The 19,037-nt window shown below is 45.4% G+C and overlaps 1 protein-coding gene across 1 annotated transcript in view; it reads right to left on the minus strand.

Moving 5' to 3' along the window:
• Positions 1 to 5,586: 5,586 nt before the first annotated feature.
• Susd5 (sushi domain containing 5) overlaps positions 5,587 to 19,037 on the minus strand; it is a 43,706-nt gene continuing 30,255 nt past the window's right edge. Inside the window, exon 5 of the mRNA XM_041676784.1 lies at positions 5,587 to 8,674. Coding sequence (XP_041532718.1) covers positions 7,401 to 8,674 — 1,274 coding nt within the window. The 3' untranslated portion in view covers positions 5,587 to 7,400. The remainder of the gene's footprint in view (positions 8,675 to 19,037) is intronic.

The following is a 19,037-nucleotide window of genomic DNA, read 5'->3' on the forward strand; positions in this document are numbered from 1 at the left end:
GTGGTGTGCAATGGTAATCCTAGCACTGGGGAGGGAGAAACAGGGACCTCTGTGGGATTCCTGGGCCAGCCTAGGTCCCAGTAAAAGACTCTGTCCCAAAACACAGCTCCTGAGGAACGGCACTTAAGGTTGACCTCCTCCTGCACAGTGTACACACACAAAGGAGAGGGATTATTAGTAAATACGGCCAGTACATGTAAAATAGACTTTCATTTCCCACAAAGATGGTGAGCAATAGCCCCAAATGTTATTTCTGGCCCTGCCTTCCTCTTGAGTTAGGGTGGTATGTTCAGTCTGTGTCTCGGAGGAAACTAGAATTTGGAAAAATAGTTGGGAAAAGAAGCTTTTTTTAAAAAGCTACTTAAAAAGTTTTGTTTTGCTTCCTTCCCATTTTCTCTTCCATCCCATGGGCTCGGGGATCATAGCCACACCCAGTCATTCCAGGACACGGCTGCAGTGAACTCCTTTCTCTCAAGTCCATGAGATTTCTGATATTCACCTACCAGGGCAGAATCTTCACAGAAGGACCCCTGGGTCTCCCAAAGTCCAGGTGGCCTCCCTACAGAGCCCTGGACTGGCCAGGATTGGGTGAAGCAGGAGAGGCCCATCCCTCTCCCTGGGAAGACTTCTGGAGGAGATCTGCAGTCCAAGGACCCAGAGCACTCTTGGACATAAATGCCCATGGTGACTGCTTCATGCATGTCACTGAAAGGCAGTGGAGGGGACAGAAATGAAAAGCAATGAGCGGAAGGAATAAAGAACTACCCGGTACAGAAACAAGGGATGCTGGGCACGGTGGTGCATGGCCTCAAGCCTACCATGCAGGCTGAAGCAGGAGGATTGCGGTTTGAGCTAACCTTGAACTACATTTCAAGACCGTATCATCTCGTTTTAGAGGTGGGTCAGGCAGTGGTGGCACACACCCTTAATCACAGCACTCAGGAGGCAGAGGCAGGTGGATCTCTGTGAGTTCAAACCCAGCCTGGTCTACAGAGTGAGTTTCAGGACACCGCTGCCTGGCCCATCTCTATTTTTTTTTAAAAATTTAGGTTTCCTCTTTCCTTATTTATGTCTTGATAACCAACTCTCTCTCTCTCTTTCTTTCTTTTTTTTTTTTTTTCGAGACAGGGTTTCTCTGTGGCTTTGGAGCGATAACCAACTCTTTGATTCTTTGGATTGCTCTTTCAGTCTTGGTCTCAAGCCCTCATCTTTATTACATTGACTTACACACTAAAAGTATCGAGACACACTCATCAAGTTATTTGCTTCGGACTTGTTTAATTTTTTAATTTTTACTCCTATTCATGGGTATGTGTGTATGCACATGTGTGTGGGTGTCTGAGGAGACCTCAGGAAGGTGTTGAGTCCCTGGAACTGGAGTCCCAGGTGGCTGTGAGAGACCAGTGTGGATGCTGGCCACTAAGCTCCTGTCGTCTATAAGAGCAGAGAGTGCTTTTAACATGAGCCAATGCTTCAGCTTCCTCTTTGATTTTTTTTTTTTTTTTTGGTTTTTCGAGACAGAGTTTCTCTGTAGCTTTGGAGCCTGTCCTGGAACTAGCTCTTGTAGACCAGGCTGGTCTCAAACTCACAGAGATCCACCTGCCTCTGCCTCCCAAGTGCTGGGATTAAAGGCGTGCGCCACCACCGCCCGGCTCCTCTTTGATTTTTTTTTTTAAAAAATTGTACTGTTTTTTTTTTTAAAATATTTATTTATTTATTATGTATACAATATTCTGTGTGTATTCCTGAAGGCCAGAAGAGGGCGCCAGACCTCTTTACAGATGGTTGTGAGCCACCATGTGGTTGCTGGGAATCGAACTCAGGACCTCTGGAAGAGCAGGCAATGCTCTTAACCACTGAGCCATCTCTCCAGCCCTCCTCTTTGATTTTTAAAGATTTTATTTGAGAACAGTTATTATTTTATTTTTATATGTATAGGTGTTTTGTCTATATGTCTGTGTTGGCCAGAATACGGCGTCAGATCTCCTAGAACCAGAGCTTCAGAAGGTTGTGAACTGCCGTGTGGGTGCTGGGATCTGGACCCAGGTCCTCTGGAAGAACAGTCAGTGCTCTTAACCACTCAGATATCTTCCTGACCCTGATTAAAAAGTACTTTTTAGGTTTATTTCTTTTATGTGTGAGTGTTTTCCATGCAAGTATGTTTGTGAGCCTCGTGCCTGTTGTTCATGGAGATCAGAAGAGCCGTTGTGAACTGAGAGAGCCCTTGGAACTGAGTTACAGACAGTTGTGTGTGAGCTGCCATGTGGGGCTGGAACTCAAACCTGGGTCTTCTGCAAGAACAAGTGCTCCTACCGCTTTGAGCCTCTCCAGTCCACAGCCCTGGATTTTTAAACATAAGCATTCAGTTGTAAACTTCTTTCTTGGCTGCAACCAAGAATTGAGCTTTCACGATCATTTGTATCCAGTTTATGGTCTCCTTTCTTCAGTGACCTATTAATCACTCAGGTGTGCTGCTCAATTCCTGCGTTCGTATAATTTCTTTTGCTATTGTTTTCTAGTTTTATCCCCCTGTGATTTGATGCCAGATCTTTCTCTGCATACTGCACCCCACCCAGCCGGACCTCTTTGCCTCCTTTTCCCAATTCCCATGGTGTACACTGCCTGGGCTTCCTCACTCTCTGACTTCCTGTTGCTAATTGGACACATATGCAGAAGGCTGCAGAGAGAAGGTGTCCAGTTTTTACCTCCAAATGCTTTAGGTCATGGCTGGACCATGGCTGCATCTTCTCCAAGGCTAGAACTCCCCTTTCAGCATCCTTACAATTACTGATACTGTCATTGAGTTCCTTGCCAGCTCCCTACCAACCTTTGCTACTTCTCTCAGGCCACACCTTTGCAGACCTCTATCTGACCCTCTTTAATTGTTCCTTTGAGAGTCTACATATGGAGAGGGTGTCCCTGTGGAGAGGGTGTCCCCTGTCCACAGCCCATGTCCCCTGTCCACAGCTGATGTGGGAAGGTCATTTGTCGATCTGTTGATTCATTGGTTAATCAATAAAGAAAACTGCTTGGTCTGATAGGTCAGAAAATTAGGTAGGTGGAGTAAAGAGAACAGAATCCTGGGAGGAAGTGAGGCAGACACCATGCCTCTCCTCTTCAAGGCAGACACAATGAAGTTCCAGCCCAAGATGGACGTACACTAGAATCCTTTCTGGTAAGCCACCACTTTGTGGTGCTACACAGATTGTTGGAAATGGGTTAGTCAAGATATGAGAGTTAGCCACTAAGAGGCTAGAGCTACTGGGCCAGGCAGTGTTTAAAAGAATACAGTTTATGTGTTGTTATTTCGGGGCATAAGCTAGCCAGGTGGCTGGGAGCCAGGCGGCAGGAACACAGCCCGCAGCTCCCTTCAACTCACAGCCCGTGTCCCCAGTCCACAGCCATGTCCTCTCTCTACAGGGAACCCTCCCTACAGGGACACCATCTCCACAGCCCATGTCCCCTCTCCACAACCCATGTTCTCTCTCCACAGGGGACATGGGCTGTAATCTCTCAGATCTTCCCATGCACACTTATCACTGGGCACCTTGCTCAACGAGGTTCTAGCTCAGCAGTTCTGGAGAAGGCCCAAATTCTCTATTTTCTAGCACGTTCTCCAAATTCCTCTGTGGTTGGCATGAGGAAGATGAACAGACTATAGAAGAGGGAGGGGGGAAAGAGCTCTGTAGCCCCCTCCCCATCCTGCAGAAGGAGGTAACACAGCTGAGGTCAGGGGTTAGAGAAAGCCACTGTCAACATTGCAAGCCCTCAGATACTGCTTTCAAGATGACTAGTGAATACTTAAAACAACAGTCATGGTAGGGTAGCGGAGATGGCTCAGCGGGTGAAGCACTTACAATGTGAGACCTGGGGTTGATCCCCAGAACCCACACAAACCCAGGCACAGGAGTGCACGTTTGTGTCCCCAGTGCTCCTGCTGAGAGATGTGAGCCAGAGACCAAGTCCCTGGAAGCTCACAGGGAGCTAGCTTGGCTGTGCAGAGGTACGCAACAGGACACTGTCTCAAACAATGCAGAAGGTTAGGGCCAACACCTAAGATGGCCCTCGGACCTACACACACAGTCAGTCACACAGACACCAGATATAGACACACCCACACAGACGCTCACACACAGACATACAGTCAGACATAGAGATATAAACACCCCCCACACCCACTTACAGACGCTCACACACAGACACAGTCAGACATAGAGATACAAACACCCCCCCCACACCCACTTACAAACGCTCTCACACAGACACACACAGTCAGACACAGAGATATAAACACACCCACACAGATGCTCACACACAGACACACACAGTCAGACACAGAGATATAGACACACCCACACAAACACCCACATACAGGTGCTCACACGCAGAAACACACAGACACACATAAGAACATACAGACACATACACAGACTTGAATTCATGCATACACACCATATACGCAAATAAATTCTTAAAAAATGGTACAATAATGTAGAAATTAAATACATTTATCAAGTGTTTGTGGGAAATAACTGTTTATTTTAAATATATCAAAAGCTTTATGTTAAGGAAACCCTTCTCCCTCCCCATTTTCACAAGCATTACCATTCTCAAAGCATTTGCAGTGACAGCTTGGGTTCCTAGCTAGCCAGTCACTCATGCCCTTCTGACATGCAGGCTCATGTCCTTTCATCTTTATTTAGAAGACAGCAAGTCAGTAAAATTTATGAGCTAATGCGTTGAGCTTACTTTACACTTCATGTCTACAAAAGAATGCATTGGCACAGGTTAATAATTTATAATAAACTTATTAATACCCTTGTATTAATACCACCTACTTACATGTTGATGTAAATTCAGTGTTCTGGGTTAATTTGAGTTACTGACAGAATCCCCATGTGGAAACAGAGGTTATTTTACATAACTAGTAATAAAAATAGAAGTGCCACTTCACAAGAGATTAGAGTCTAATTTAAAAATACGCAGTCTCTGGGTTTACTCCGTCGAGTTCTTCTTTGGCTACATACCGGAAGCATCTTCTCCATTTCCTCTGCAGCAGACGTATCCCAGCAGGCTCCCTCAGGCCTTCGTTTAACCTAGTTATGGTCAGTGGGATTTTGTATGCTGTTCTATGCCGATTCGTAGCTACTGATCCTACTGTTTCCCAAAGCTTCCATCAAACACGTGGCGGCACGGAAAACACATTGTGAGGTCTTTTCTCTTCCTTTGGTAAACTCCCATCGCCAGCACATTTGTTTTTGTGGTACCAGAGTGTTGGGGAATATTGTTTTAAGGTGTGTGATTTTTGTTTACGCTGCATTTGTTTAACTCTGTGAAGCTGTGATTCTTTGCCTGTCTAAAACACCTGATGGCCAATAGCGAGGCAGGAGCAGGGATAGGTGGGGCTGGCAGGCAGAGAGGATAAATAGGAGGAGAAATGAGGAAGAGAGGAGCAAGAGAACAAGGAGAGGAGAATGTCAGGGGCCAGCTACCCAGCTACCCAGCCACCCCTGGAGTAAGAGTGAAAGGTTTACAGAAGAGAAAGTTAAAAGCCCAGAGGCAAAAGGCAGATGGGATAAATTAAGAAAAGCTGGCTGGAAACAAGTCAGCCTAAGGCTGGGCATTTGTAAGTAATAATAAGCCTATTTGTATGATTTATTTGGGAACTGGGTGGTGGCCCCCCAAAAAGCCAAAAGAGTGAAACATCGTACAACACCGGAGATTGAACCAAGGACCTCACACCTGCCAGACAGTGCCCTGTCTCTAAGCCACACCCCCACTAAGCCACCTCCTTTTCAACTATAAAACCACCACAACCAAAGACATGAGCCAGAATTTCTTGTGCCATACAAAAATAGACACTCCCATGGTGCCTCAGAATACATGTATGGCCGCCATCACCTTGACACCTTCAGGAAGAATTCAGATAGAAAAACATGGTGTGCTTACTTCTGGGCTAATACCCTGGAGTCAACTGGAGGTAACACCTTACAAGTCACTGTCGAGATGCTGAGGTCAGGCTAGACAGGGCACATGAGGTGCTCACCACCCCATCTCCAGGCCTTCCTGGGTTCCAAGACCACCACAGATGACAGAAGCCAACGGCTCTTCGTATGAATACACATCAGAGCCATCTGAAGAGTCTGAGCTCAGAGCTGGCCCCATCCCAGGCTTCCTGAGTCTGGGGTGAGACTAAAGAATTTACATCTCACCGTGCACCATCTTGTGGTGGCGCATGCCTTTAATCCCAGCACTCGGGATACAGAGGCAGGCAGATCTCCTGAGTTCGAGGCCAGCCTGGTCTACAGGGAGAGTTCCAGGACAGGCTCCAAAGCTGCAGAGAAACCTTGTCTGGAAAACCAAACCAAAACAACCCTCCACGCCAAAAGAAAAGAATGTATGTCTCCAACCAATCACCCGGTGATGCGTTGCTGGTCTGATAAACATCCTTGTAGAAACCACACCTGGTGAGATGCCACTCGACGGTCAGTCTGACAGGAAATGGCTGGGTTAGATCAACCCAGGGCAATCCATGTCCACATTCATTGCTTCTCTGCCAAGCAGGCACCTGTATTCGATATGCCAGTCTTTGTGCTTTGTCAGACATTATCCCCCTTCCACATCGCTCCCTCTTACTGGAGTTCAGAGAAACAGTTAATCCCGAGAGAGGAGACTAAGAGTTGGCCTTTGTCATCAGCCCTGGTAGCAATCCCAGGCACTTGTAGGCACAGAGCAGACAGGGACACCAGATGTTGTCCTCACTGGCACTAAGGTCACCTTGTTCTTAAAGGAAAACAGTGGGCTGTCCCACAATTGCGGGACCAGGGGTGGGCATGTGCCTGTTTGGTCCTCATGCACCAAGGCAAAAAAAAACGTCAGTGTTAAATTCTCTCCAAATTCAGCAAACAGAAAAAGGAACTCCAAAGTTTATAGTGTATGTTCTGGCTCGAGACTCGTTTGTCCTAGGCACCGTCACATGATCCTTCCCTGTCCCGGTCCACAGTGCAACGTCTGTTTCCTAACACGGCCCCCGGATGCGCAGCTCATCGAAACTCTTTCCTATATTTCAGGGCATGGAGTCTGTGACTCCCTAAAGATGCAGACATTAGTGCGATAAAAACAGAAGGTGATTTAAACAACAGTCCAACCTTACGTTGGAACAGGGCCAAAGCAGAGGTCTGTGATTTGGGTAGTGAATTCCAGGGAGCACGGTTGAGGAGGACTCCACCAGACCCTTTCCGCTCTCTAGGTGCCTCCAGAGACACTTCTCAGCGTGTAGAAGGAAGGCTTGAACTTTAGAGGGTGAACCCTTTCCACCTTCGATCCTGAGAATTATCAGTGTGGTGCTTCACAGTTAGCCTTCCTCTGAGCGGCTTTGTGAGAAGCCATGCTGACAGAGGCTAGACCTTCTCCATCTCGATCTGCTGGTGGTAGTGTCTAGCCTGCCGCTGTCCTACGTTCAGCTTGTATACAGAGCTCTTGTGCTGGTACCTGCGGTAGCCCCACACAGCCCCCACGACCGCCAGGAGCAGCAGCAGGCACAGGACAGTGACAATGATGGCGATCACTGGGCCTCTCCTTAAGTTGGGACACTCGTTCCCCACACATGGTGCCAAGGTTGGAAGAAACTTCTCGCTTGCACCAGGCCCAGGACCCTCCTGTCCCAAGAAGTCCTCAGACAGTAGGTATGGGAAGTTGTCCTGAACCTCAGGAGCTGTGGCCTCTGCTGGAGGCTGGGTGGCCTCCACACTAGTCAAGGGGTTGAGTTTAAGTGTCTGCTGCACAGTTGTTGGGACCGTCTCTTGGGTGGAGGTGGTGAGTTCATAGGGTAAGGTGGCCATGGGTGACCACTCTGTGGTGACTCTCCGGGGTATGGTTGATTGATACTTAGTCAAGTCACCATCACCGGTGTGGGGAGCCTCAGTCTCGGACACATCCATGGGTCCTGGAACCAGGGCCTCTACATCGAGCATTTCAGACGGAACAATCGAACTGTGTATCACAGATTCGCTTGTGGTGACGGTGGCATTCTGCACCTTAACTTTCCCAGTAGGCTGGTCAGGGGTCACGAGAACACTTTCGTCCAGTCCCACTGACCCATCATCCTCCCGCCCTGCCTCTACCTTCCTCCAGGCCCCGTCTGTCACAGGGTAGCCATCTAACCAAGAGTCGTCACTGCCGCTCACCACCGGGTCCTCTGCTCTGCTGTCGTTCCTATCCACAAACGGCTCCGAGGGGCTGTCGGTGGTGGCATAGACCAGCCTAGTTTCAGACTCCCCTGGGACCAGTTTTCCTTCGCTGTGATTTTCTCCAGCAGGAAGTGGATCTTTGCTCTCATCCCCCACTTCCTTTTCCAGCTCTGACTTGTGGAACGTCTCAGCAGGAAACCAGAGTGAGTACTTCCTGTTTAGGCGGGATCTGGGCCAGTCTGTGTGGACCCTGCTCCCAGGGCCAGGCAAGCCTGTGGTCGGCATGAAGGCTTTCTCCTGGGCTATGTTTTCTTTAGACACAGAGGTGAAGACCAGACGGTCTTGTTTTGGTGTCTCCTCAGAGGCGTCCTCCTGAGCCTTTTCCTCGTCTCCCTCTGCTTGGGAGTCTTCCATGAGTTCCCTGAGTGACACAGATCTGTCATCTGGGAAATTGTCTTCATAGTCAATGTGGGCCTCGGCCTCATCTGAAGGGAAAGAGGAGAAACCTTGTTAGATCTAAAGACGTGGAATTAATGTAGAAAACCTGAAGGGGAACAGAACACGAGACTGAAGAGAACAAACAGCCCTGGTGTTGCTAGGGAACCATAGCCATCCCGGAAGAATGCACATTTAGGCAATTATAACTAAAAGATGAGCTTATCATAGGCATTGGGGCGCTATGAAATATTAAAAAATTAAGCATATTTGTATATACTAGAAACCATCGTTTTAAAGGGATTTTCAGGAAACTAATAGTTTTAAGGAATGGTAGCGTATGCCAGTAATTCTGACATTTGCAGTAATGAGGCAGGAGGGCATGAGTTTGAGACTAAGCCATGCAGTGAGACCCTGTCTAAAGAGTGTGTGTGTGGTGGGTGATGGGGGGGGGGGGGGTTGCGGGACGGGGTAGCTCAGTTAGGAGTGTGTTTGCTAGCATGCATAGTCTAGTTGGTTTTCTATACCCGTGATAAATACCACGACTAAATGGAATTTGGTCAGCTTATACTCTGAGTCACACTCCTTCCTCGAAGGAAATCAGGGCAGGAACTAAAGCAGAACCATGGAAGAGCACTGCTTCCCAGCACGCTCTTCGGGCTGCGCTCAGCTAACTTCTCCCTTCCTCTCCCTCTCAGAAACCCTGGCTGATCTGGGACTCACCATGTAGACGGGGTTTGCTTCCAACCCAAATTTACCTGCCGCTGTCTCCTGAGTTCAGCTAACTTTCTTATCCAGCTCAGGTCCACAATGAGCTGGGCCCTCCTGAATATCCATCAGTCTAGACACTGATCCAGACATGCTCATAGGCCATCTTGCTCAAGGCAATTCACTCTTTTCTGGGTGACTCAAAGTTGTATCAAGCCAATGACAAACAGTGACCAGTACAGGGCACAAGTCCTGGGTTTGATCCCTAGCACCACATAAACCAGATGTGAACATGCCTACCTGTTATCCCAGCTCTCAAGGGGTAGAGGCAGGAGGATCAGAAAGTCCAGGCCATCCTCAGCTACATAAGGAGTTTGAGGTCAGTCTGGGATATATGGGACTTGTCTCAAACACATGTGTGCACGCACACACACACACTGTAAATCAATAAAATGTAAAAATATTGAATGAATAAAATTTAAAAAGAGGTCAGGAACACACGTGTCTAACCTGAGCACCGGAGGTTAGAGACAGGACAATTCCCCAAGATTTGCTGTCTAGCTAGACTAGCCAAAAACAGAACTTAAGGTACAGTGAGAGACTGTCTCAAAACAAAACAGGGGGAAAGGAGCTAGGGAGATGGTTCCGTGGGCCATGAAAGTATAAGGACATGAGTTCAAATCCCCAGAACCCACATAAAGCCCAGTGGGTGTCTTAAGCCTGTGACATCCCAGTGCTCCCCCAAGGAGAGACACACAGGGTGTCCAAGGCTCACCAGCCTACTGGTCTTGTGTATTCAGTAGGAAAATGAACCTGTCTCAGAGTGAAGGACCAGAACCCGAGCTTGTTCCTTGTCATCTTTCCAGGCCTGCTTTGACCCAACTCTGACACTTAGTGAACTTGAGGGAAGGCCAACTGCCTGTCTTGAAATCTGTCACGTTGAGGTTCACAAGCTTTTGTATGTGAGGTCTTACTCATGATGCTAAATAAACAGCGGGGTTTTGTTTACAAACTGTACTTTACTACAAAACACACAAGATAGACGACAAAACTTTTCTCTAAAATTTATGTGAAACTGACCAGTTGTTCTGGATTCAGGAGGAGATTTACAAAGGCCTCCGTGAAGTCTTGGGCCTCAGGAATAAAGAGGTTAGGTTTGCCTGAGTTCACTGACTGGCCTTGACGGGAACGTTGCCGATGGATGTGCTCCCCAGTCTTCCCTTTGTCTTTTTGTTCTTCTCTCTCCATGTAGCCCTGGCTGAAACTCAGTAGACTGGGCTGACCTTGAACTCAGAGGTTCATCTGTCTCTGCCTCCCCAGGGCATTATGTATCCATCCCAGCAAATAGCTGAGTATGATCTTAAACTTCTCCCCAGAGCCTCTTACCTCCACATCTTCAGTGCTGAGATTGTAATTACTAGACACTTCACAAGGCTCTAAATGATTATTGTTTCTTATTAAATTTTTTTTATTGTGTAATATATATATATACATATATATATATATATATATATATATTATGGGTGTTTTGCCTGTGTGTGTGTATGCATGCGTGAACCGTGTGTGTACTGCTCACAGAAGCCAGAAGAGGGCATTGGAACCCCTAAAACTGGAGTTACAGATGGTTGTAAACCACCACGTCATTCATTCATTCATTCATGCCCTAGCAACGCTTAAGCATGCATGGGCAGCCCGTTTATGGTGTTCTCCAGTTGTTCCTATCCTGGACAGTGCTAGATGTTTGTGTTATTGTCATATCCAAGGTTCCATAGTCTTCCTTTATGCTGTCTATCCAGCATTTTGGGGGCCTTCCTCTTTGCCTTACCCCATGCACTCCTCCAAACAGTGCTATCTTTGGGTATCTGCCAATCATTCATTCTCATAACATGGCTGAAGTATCTCTAGTGCCATTGCTGCCATGAAACCCAACATGGAACTGCCATGTGTGTGCTGGGAACTGAACTCAGGTCCTCTGGAACAGCAGCCGTCGCTCTTAACCACTGAGTGATCTCTCCAGTTCCCTGATAATTGATTGAGCCAGGTTTTGGGGTGAGGGTGGTTTACTGTGCAGAAAAGCTAAGACATGGCAATGGATTGCTTGCAGGAGGGAATCCAAGTATTGAATTTTTAGGATAGGATAAGAAGACCTATTGCGAGTATTTTAAAAAATATCTATCTATCTATCTATCTATCTATCTATCATCTATCTATCCATCTATCTATCTATCTATCTATCTATCTATCTATCTATCTATCATCTATCTCTATCTATCTATCTATCTATCATCTATCTATCTATCTATCATCTATCTATCTATCATCTATCTCTCTATCTCTCTATCTATCTATCATCTATCTATCCATCCATCTATCTATCTATCTATCATCTATCTATCTATCATCTATCTATCTATCTATCTATCATCTATCTATCCATCCATCTATCTATCTATCCATCTATCTATCTATCTATCTATCATCTATCTATCTCTCTATCTCTCTCTCTATCTATCTATCATCTATCTATCTATCATCTATCTATCTATCTATCTATCATCTATCTCTCTCTATCTATCTATCATCTATCTATCTATCTATCTATGTATCTATCTATCATCTATCTCTATCTATCTATCTATCTATCTATCATCTATCTATCTATCATCTATCTATCTATCTATCTATCTATCTATCTATCTATCATCTATCTATCTATCTATCTATCTATCGTCTATCTATCTATCTATCATCTATCTATCTATCTATCTATCATCTATCTATCATCTATCTATCTATCTATCTATCTATCGTCTATCTATCTATCTATCTATCTATGTATCTATCTATCATCTATCTATCTATCTATCATCTATCTATCTATCTATCTATCTATGTATCTATCTATCATCTATCATCTATCTATCTATCTATCTATCTATCATCTATCTATCTATCTATCTATCATCTATCTATCTATCTATCTATCTATCTATCATCTATCTATCTATCTATCATCTATCTATCTATCATCTATCTATCTATCTATCATCTATCTATCATCTATCTATCTATCTATCTATCATCTATCTATCTATCTATCTATCTATCATCTATCTATCTATCATCTATCTATCTATCATCTATCTATCTATCTATCTATCTATCATCTATCTATCTATCTATCTATCTATCTATCATCTATCTATCTATCTATCTATCTATCTATCATCTATCTATCTATCATCTATCTATCTATCTATCTATCTATCATCTATCTATTATCTATCTATCTATCTATCATCTATCTATCTATCTATCTATCTATCTATCTATCTATCATCTATCTATCTATCATCTATCTATCTATCATCTATCTATCTATCTATCATCTATCTATCTATCTATCTATCATCTATCTATCTATCTATCATCTATCTATCTATCTATCTATCATCTATCTATTATCTATCTATCTATCTATTATCTATCTATTATCTATCTATCTATCTATCTATCTATCTATCTATCTATCTATCTATCTATCATCTATCTAGAGACAGTGTCTTGCTGTGTTGCCCATGCTGTACTAAAACTCATCATCTCCTAAATTGCTGGGCTTACAGATATTAATCCTCATGTCTGCCTCACAGAGGCATCTTTGAATGAATGAAAGAGTAAATTGTTCTGGCATGAGGAAGGAGAAAATCTGAAGTAGCTCACACCCCAAACTGCTCTCCAAAGCGGCTTCATAACCACTCAGAACCAAAGACCTTTTTCCAGAAGCTCAGCCCACCAAACGCAAGGGGGATACTGGCCCACTGCCAACTGATGAGGAACGGACGGCTTGTACCAAGTCCTCTGAAAAGACGCCATTGTTGGGCACACACACAGACACACACACACACGAGGCCAAGAGCCCAGCTCCTCCTTGATGCCTGAACCCCCCCCCCCCCCCCCAGTTTAACAGAACACCCCGGCAGACCACTGCTGGCGGATTCGTCATAAAGAGGAAGAGAGGAGATTTTTCACTAGCATCAAATCTTACTGCACGGAAGCTTGGCATTCCTCTCATCCTACAAGTTATTCTAGGCGGTGTCCAACTTGCTTTTAATTAAAAGTGGAGGGGGGAGCTGGTAAGATGGTTGGGCAAGTAAGATGCTTGCTGTCTGGTGATCTGAGTTCTCTCTCCACGTGGTGGAAGGAAGGAGCTGGCGGCCACAGTTGTCCTCTAACTTCCACTCTTGTGCTGTGGTACATGTACACACACACATACACACACACACATACACACACACATACACACACACACATACACACACATACACACACACATACACACACACACATACACACACACACACACACTCTTTTCTAAAGGCTGTGAGCAGCATTTGTCTATATGGTTATCATCATAAATATTTAGAAGGCATCTTGGCACCATGGCAATTTAGCTAAACAATATGATTAAGTTTACGCTTCTGGCCTCAGATCTCTTCAGCCATGGTAGTTTTGTTGTTGATGATTTCGTGTTCTGAGATGGGTTTTACTATGTAGCTCTGGTTGGCCTGGAACTCATCATCTAGATCAGGCAGGCCTTGAACTCAAGAGCCACCTGCCTCTGCCTCCCTAGCTCTGGGATCACAGCCCGCAGCCACCACACCCGGTCAGAAGACAGCTTTTGTAAAGCTCTATTGGGTCTGAAGCCAGTGAGCCAGATGGACAGAGCCTGTGATTTCCAGCACTGGGAAAAACCACCGCTCAATTCCTCCTATGTGATTTATCCTGCGTTTCTAAGTATGTTGCAAAGTGAAGTAGCATCTTCAGCAGGGACAAGAGATGAGCCATGGTCTCAGTCCCACCACCTGGAATAGGAGACACTGGCCTTGTGTATGGTGTCTGAGGTGTTGAGGATGGGGAAGGTTACCCACTTGGGCTAGGGAGTGGACAGTGTCCATGAGATACTTAAAGTCACTCTCAGCTCGTGTGTGTGTACATGTGTATCTGCCTTTAGTTTCCTATGGCTAAATCTCCCAGTGTCCTAGCCAGGACCTTCCTGTCCCCAGATCCTAGGTCCCATAAGGTCCTGGCTATTTCCCCCAAATCTGTGTCTGTTTTCCCAAAATATCAAATGAGGACAAGGACCATCAAGTGTTTATGAACAGCTTCCTCATGGAAGAGTATCCCAGGCATTTTTTTTTTTTTTTACAGCAGACAGCAAAGTCTGCTGTTGACTGAACTCTACCAGAAAGTGCATTTGCCCCAGAGATGCAGAAAGCCAGCCCTTTGCTATTCAGGTGTGACTTCTCTCAGCTCCTCGTGTTCATTCTTATTGCAAGCTGACTTCACGCCCAGCCTCCTAGGTCTTCCTTACATGGTACTCTCCAAGGAGCCTGGGATGACACAGCCTGGAGCCTGCAATTAACACAAGTGAGGCCAGAGAAAGAGAGATCGTGGTTTTCCTGGCAAAAAACCAGGTCAGTCGCTAGGCATTTATATTTGACTGCTACTTTAGGAAACAGAATACAGAAGTCAGGAGTAAATGAGAGGTTTGGCCTGGGTCTTTTTGTTTGTTTCCTGAGACAGGGTTTCTCTGTGTAGCCCTGGCTGTCTTGGCCTTGAACTCACAATCCCAAGTGCTGGAATTAAATGTGTGCACCACCACAACCTGGACTTTTTGTTCTTTAAAAAAAAATCAAGTTTAAAACTGGACATAGTGGCTCATGCCTGTAATCCCAGCATGTGAGAGGCTGAGGTGGGAGAATCACTGTTTTTGAGTCAAGACTGCACTACAGAGTAAGACTCTGTGCCCCCCCCCCAAAAATATCAATCCGTTTTAGTGAGGCACGGTGGTGCATGCCAGCAATCCTAGTATTTGAGGAGGCTGAGATACAAGGTTGGCAGTTTGAGACCAGTTTGGACTATACAACAAGAATCTATTTCAAAAAGAAAAACAAATCGATAAAAATTTTAAATTAAAAACTAGTTTTAGCAGGACAGGCTCCAAAGCTACAGAGAAACCCTGTCTTGGAAAACAAAAAACAAACAAACAAACTAGTTTTAGGGGTTTAACAGTTTAAGAGCACTGACTGCTCTTTCAGAGGATCCAGGTTCGATTCCCAGCATCCACATGGTAGCTCATATGGTTGTTTTTGCCTGCATATATGTCTGCATACCATGTGTGTGTGTATCTAGTGCTTAAGGAAGTCAAAAGAGTTTATCTCTTAGAAGTGGAGTTACATTCGGGCAGTGATGGTGCACGCTTTTAGTCCCAGCACTTGGGAGGCAGATGTAGGCGGATCTCTGTGAGTTTGAGGCCAGCCTGGTCTACAGAGTGAGATCTAGGACAGCCAAGGCTACATAGAGAAACCGTGTCTCAAAACAAACAAACAAACAACAAACAAAGAACTGGAGTTACAGATGATTGTAAGCATTCTACTCATGTGGGTGCTGGGAATCTAACCTGTATCTTCTGGAAGAGCAGCCAGTGTTCTTAACTGCTGAGCCAGCTTTCCATGTGTTTATTGTGTATATTTAAAGTATACGATGAGATGGTTCAGGCAATAAAGGTGTTTGCTGACAGATGAGAGAGGGAGAGAGAGAAAGAGAGAGAGAGAGAATAATAAATGTAAAGAAAACAACAAGTTAAGGGACACATTGAGAGTAATACCACACAGTTAAGGAATCAGCGCCTGATATCTCAGAGGCATCCATGCTGTGCCCTTTTGTTGTACAAGAGCAACTAAAAGAACCTGAAGGAGAGTTGGTGGGGCATAGACAAGGAATGGGAGAGCAGCTTCCTGAGATGGTGGCTTCTTGTTCCAGGAAACCATGGGGTGGGTATCTAAACAGGACCAAAAGGGGAAAGGAGTCCTATAAAATCCCCAAGTCTGCGCCTATTTAGTGGACTTCAGTCTCACGCCTCTCCCATCTTTGAGGAATGAAGTGTTTACTCTCCCTTTCTCTAAGGGTTGGTCTTTTGTCTCCCTGAGATGTTCAATTCTTTCTCTGAGCCAGGGCATGGCCACTAGCATCCCCATTACAAAATCTATTTGCCATGAACTCCACAATTATGTGTTATACAATTTTATATAGCACAGTTATATTGCACGTGAGTCTCATGATTAACTCTATACTTGAGTCAGGTAGAGTCTCCTGCCTGCAATTCCAGATATTTAAGAGACTGAGGCAGGAGAATCACCCCGTTTGAACCCAGCCTGGTCTAATACAGCAGATTCCAGGCCAGCCAGGCAACATCATGGACTCTTGTCTCAAAACAAAAGTTGTGAGGGCTAAAGTCATGTTTTAAGTTTATATTACCATGCTTAAGAGGTCTAGAAAACAAAAATGCCTCTAACCTGTGAGCCCCACTTGCCCAAGGACAAACAACTTCCTGGAATGCTGGGGGCTGTTCATGTAAGACAGCAAACCCTGTGTTTTTCTTCTGTAAACAAGTTTGGTTGCTCTAACATCACAGGATGTACGCTTGATCACACATAGGCAGGAAGTACCTCAGGTTGTATCCTTGCCTCTGATTGGATGAAGGCAGGAAGTACACAGTCTTGTGAGTTTTGCCTTTCTAAGCCCCAGACTAATGTAAGTTGGTGACATATTCTGGGAATCCTGGGAATGGACCTGTCCAGTATCCAAGGACCTGGCCAGTATTTAATAACATTTGCTTCAAATTTGACTAAAAACTATGGTAGTGGTCCTGTCCTTGACCTCTGGGATTAGCAAAACCATCTAAATCAATAACACTGTGGTGATAATTTGTGACCTGAACTCAGTCCCCAGAACCCAGAGCAAAAAGCTGTGTATGAGCATGGATTCTCCAACCTCTGCTGGAAAAGTAGGGATAGGTGCTGTGGTGGTCTGAATAAGAATGGTCCCCATAGGCTTCAGGGAGTGTCACTACTTAAGAAGGATTAGGAGGCGTGGCCTTGTGGCAGGAAGTGTGTCACTGGGGGGGGGGACTTTGAGGTTTCAATAGCCCAAGCCATCCCCAGTGTCTCTCTCTTCCTGCTTTCTGTGGATCTAGACATAGAACTCTCAGCTCCTTCTCTAGCACCACGTCTGCCTGCCGCCAACACGTTCCCCACTGTGATGAGCGTGGATTAAACCTCTGAAACTGAAAACCAGTCCCAATCACATGCTTTCTCTTATGAGAGTGGCGTTGGTCATAGTGTCTCTTCACAGCCATAGAACAGTGACCAAGACAGACCACCCAGCCTAGCCTGCTTGGTGAATTCCAGGCCAGTGAGATGCCAAGTTTCAAATAAACAGATAAAAATGTAAAGATGACTCAGTGCTTAAGAACATTTGCTGCTCTTCTCGAGAAGCCATGTTTGGTATCCAGCACCCGTATCAGGAGGCTAACAGCCACATCTAGCTCCAGCTCTAGAGGCTCCTGCCCCCCTTTTCTGGCTTCTCTGAGCATTCACACAGGTGACATGCACAACATAGACACACACACACATAAACATTTTTTCTAAAGGTAGATAGCATAAGAAGAATGACACCCTAAGTTGTCCTCTGGTCCCCATACACACACACATACCCCCCTACATCCCCTCAGAGACAGAAAACGAGATAAACAATTCCCTGACTTATTCAGCCTATGGGATCTGTTCTTGACATCTCTGACCTTTCCCTCCCTTCTTTCCCTCACCCCCATCCTCAGCTGGAGTGGCCACCTCTGTACACTTGCATGTCTGTAGTTCTCACAGGGATGTGGTCAGGGGCCAATGTCCAGAAGGAACCCAGAGCTCCAGGGTTCTCCTGATGCCACCACTGTCTGTCCTTGTCCTGTCTCATTTTGGAAAACCTTCACATTGGTTTTCTTTGCCCTCTGGTCCTGGCTACACAGTCTTTAAAAATAGTCTTTTTATAAAAAGACACCCAGACATGCCAGAAATAGCCAGTGGCTCAATGAAGCGCTGCACAAATATGGTCATATCGACGAGGGAGTTCTAAATCCAGCTTTGGGCTCATATTTGAGTCAATGAGGAAAACGAAGCCCAAATGGCAGAGAAAAATAGAGACTGAAGTTGATTTAAGAAACCAAAAGAATGTCTTCCGAGACAAGAGCACAAGCAAAAGAGTTTGGGAGCGAGCGCCTGGCCTTTGCTTGCTAGAAGTGTTGAGGTTCCTGGCAGAGGCACCACGATCCCAGGATGACAGTGGAATGACTCGGGCCTGCTTTAAGTCCCAGCTCTGTGATTGTTTTCATGTCTGTATGACATAGGCAAGTCAAGGAAGCTTGTGAACCTCAGTTTCCCCATCTGCACACTGGAGCTAGCCATTAATATACTCACACTTACAAAGACTAAATGAGGCGGAGTGTATGACCACTGAGCCATCTCTCTAACCTTGGAGTCCTGTATTTGGTTGTGATAATGGGTTCACAGGTGTATCTGCCTGGGATAAGTCAGATACTTTTATAACTGAAGTGGGAGGTTTGTTAAATGTAAGTGAAGCTGTAAACCAAGGTTTAGGAAGAAAACATCACAATTCCCAGGACAGCAATAGCGTGGAACAGATACTTGGCTGGTAACAGCTCTTTTCTTAGTGCCAAACTGAGATGTGTCTTGTGTCCATGGCTAATCACACCAGGGGCGTTAAAAAGAAAGGCTAGAGAAAGTCAGACTTTTGTAACCTTGGAATGTGGGAGGTTCAGGCAAGAGGGTGTGGAGTTCAAGGTCATCCTCA

This window comes from Microtus oregoni, unplaced genomic scaffold, assembly GCF_018167655.1.
Source record: "Microtus oregoni isolate MIOR12 unplaced genomic scaffold, Mior012 000028F_ref0000031, whole genome shotgun sequence".
NCBI classification, from domain to species: Eukaryota; Metazoa; Chordata; class Mammalia; order Rodentia; family Cricetidae; genus Microtus; species Microtus oregoni.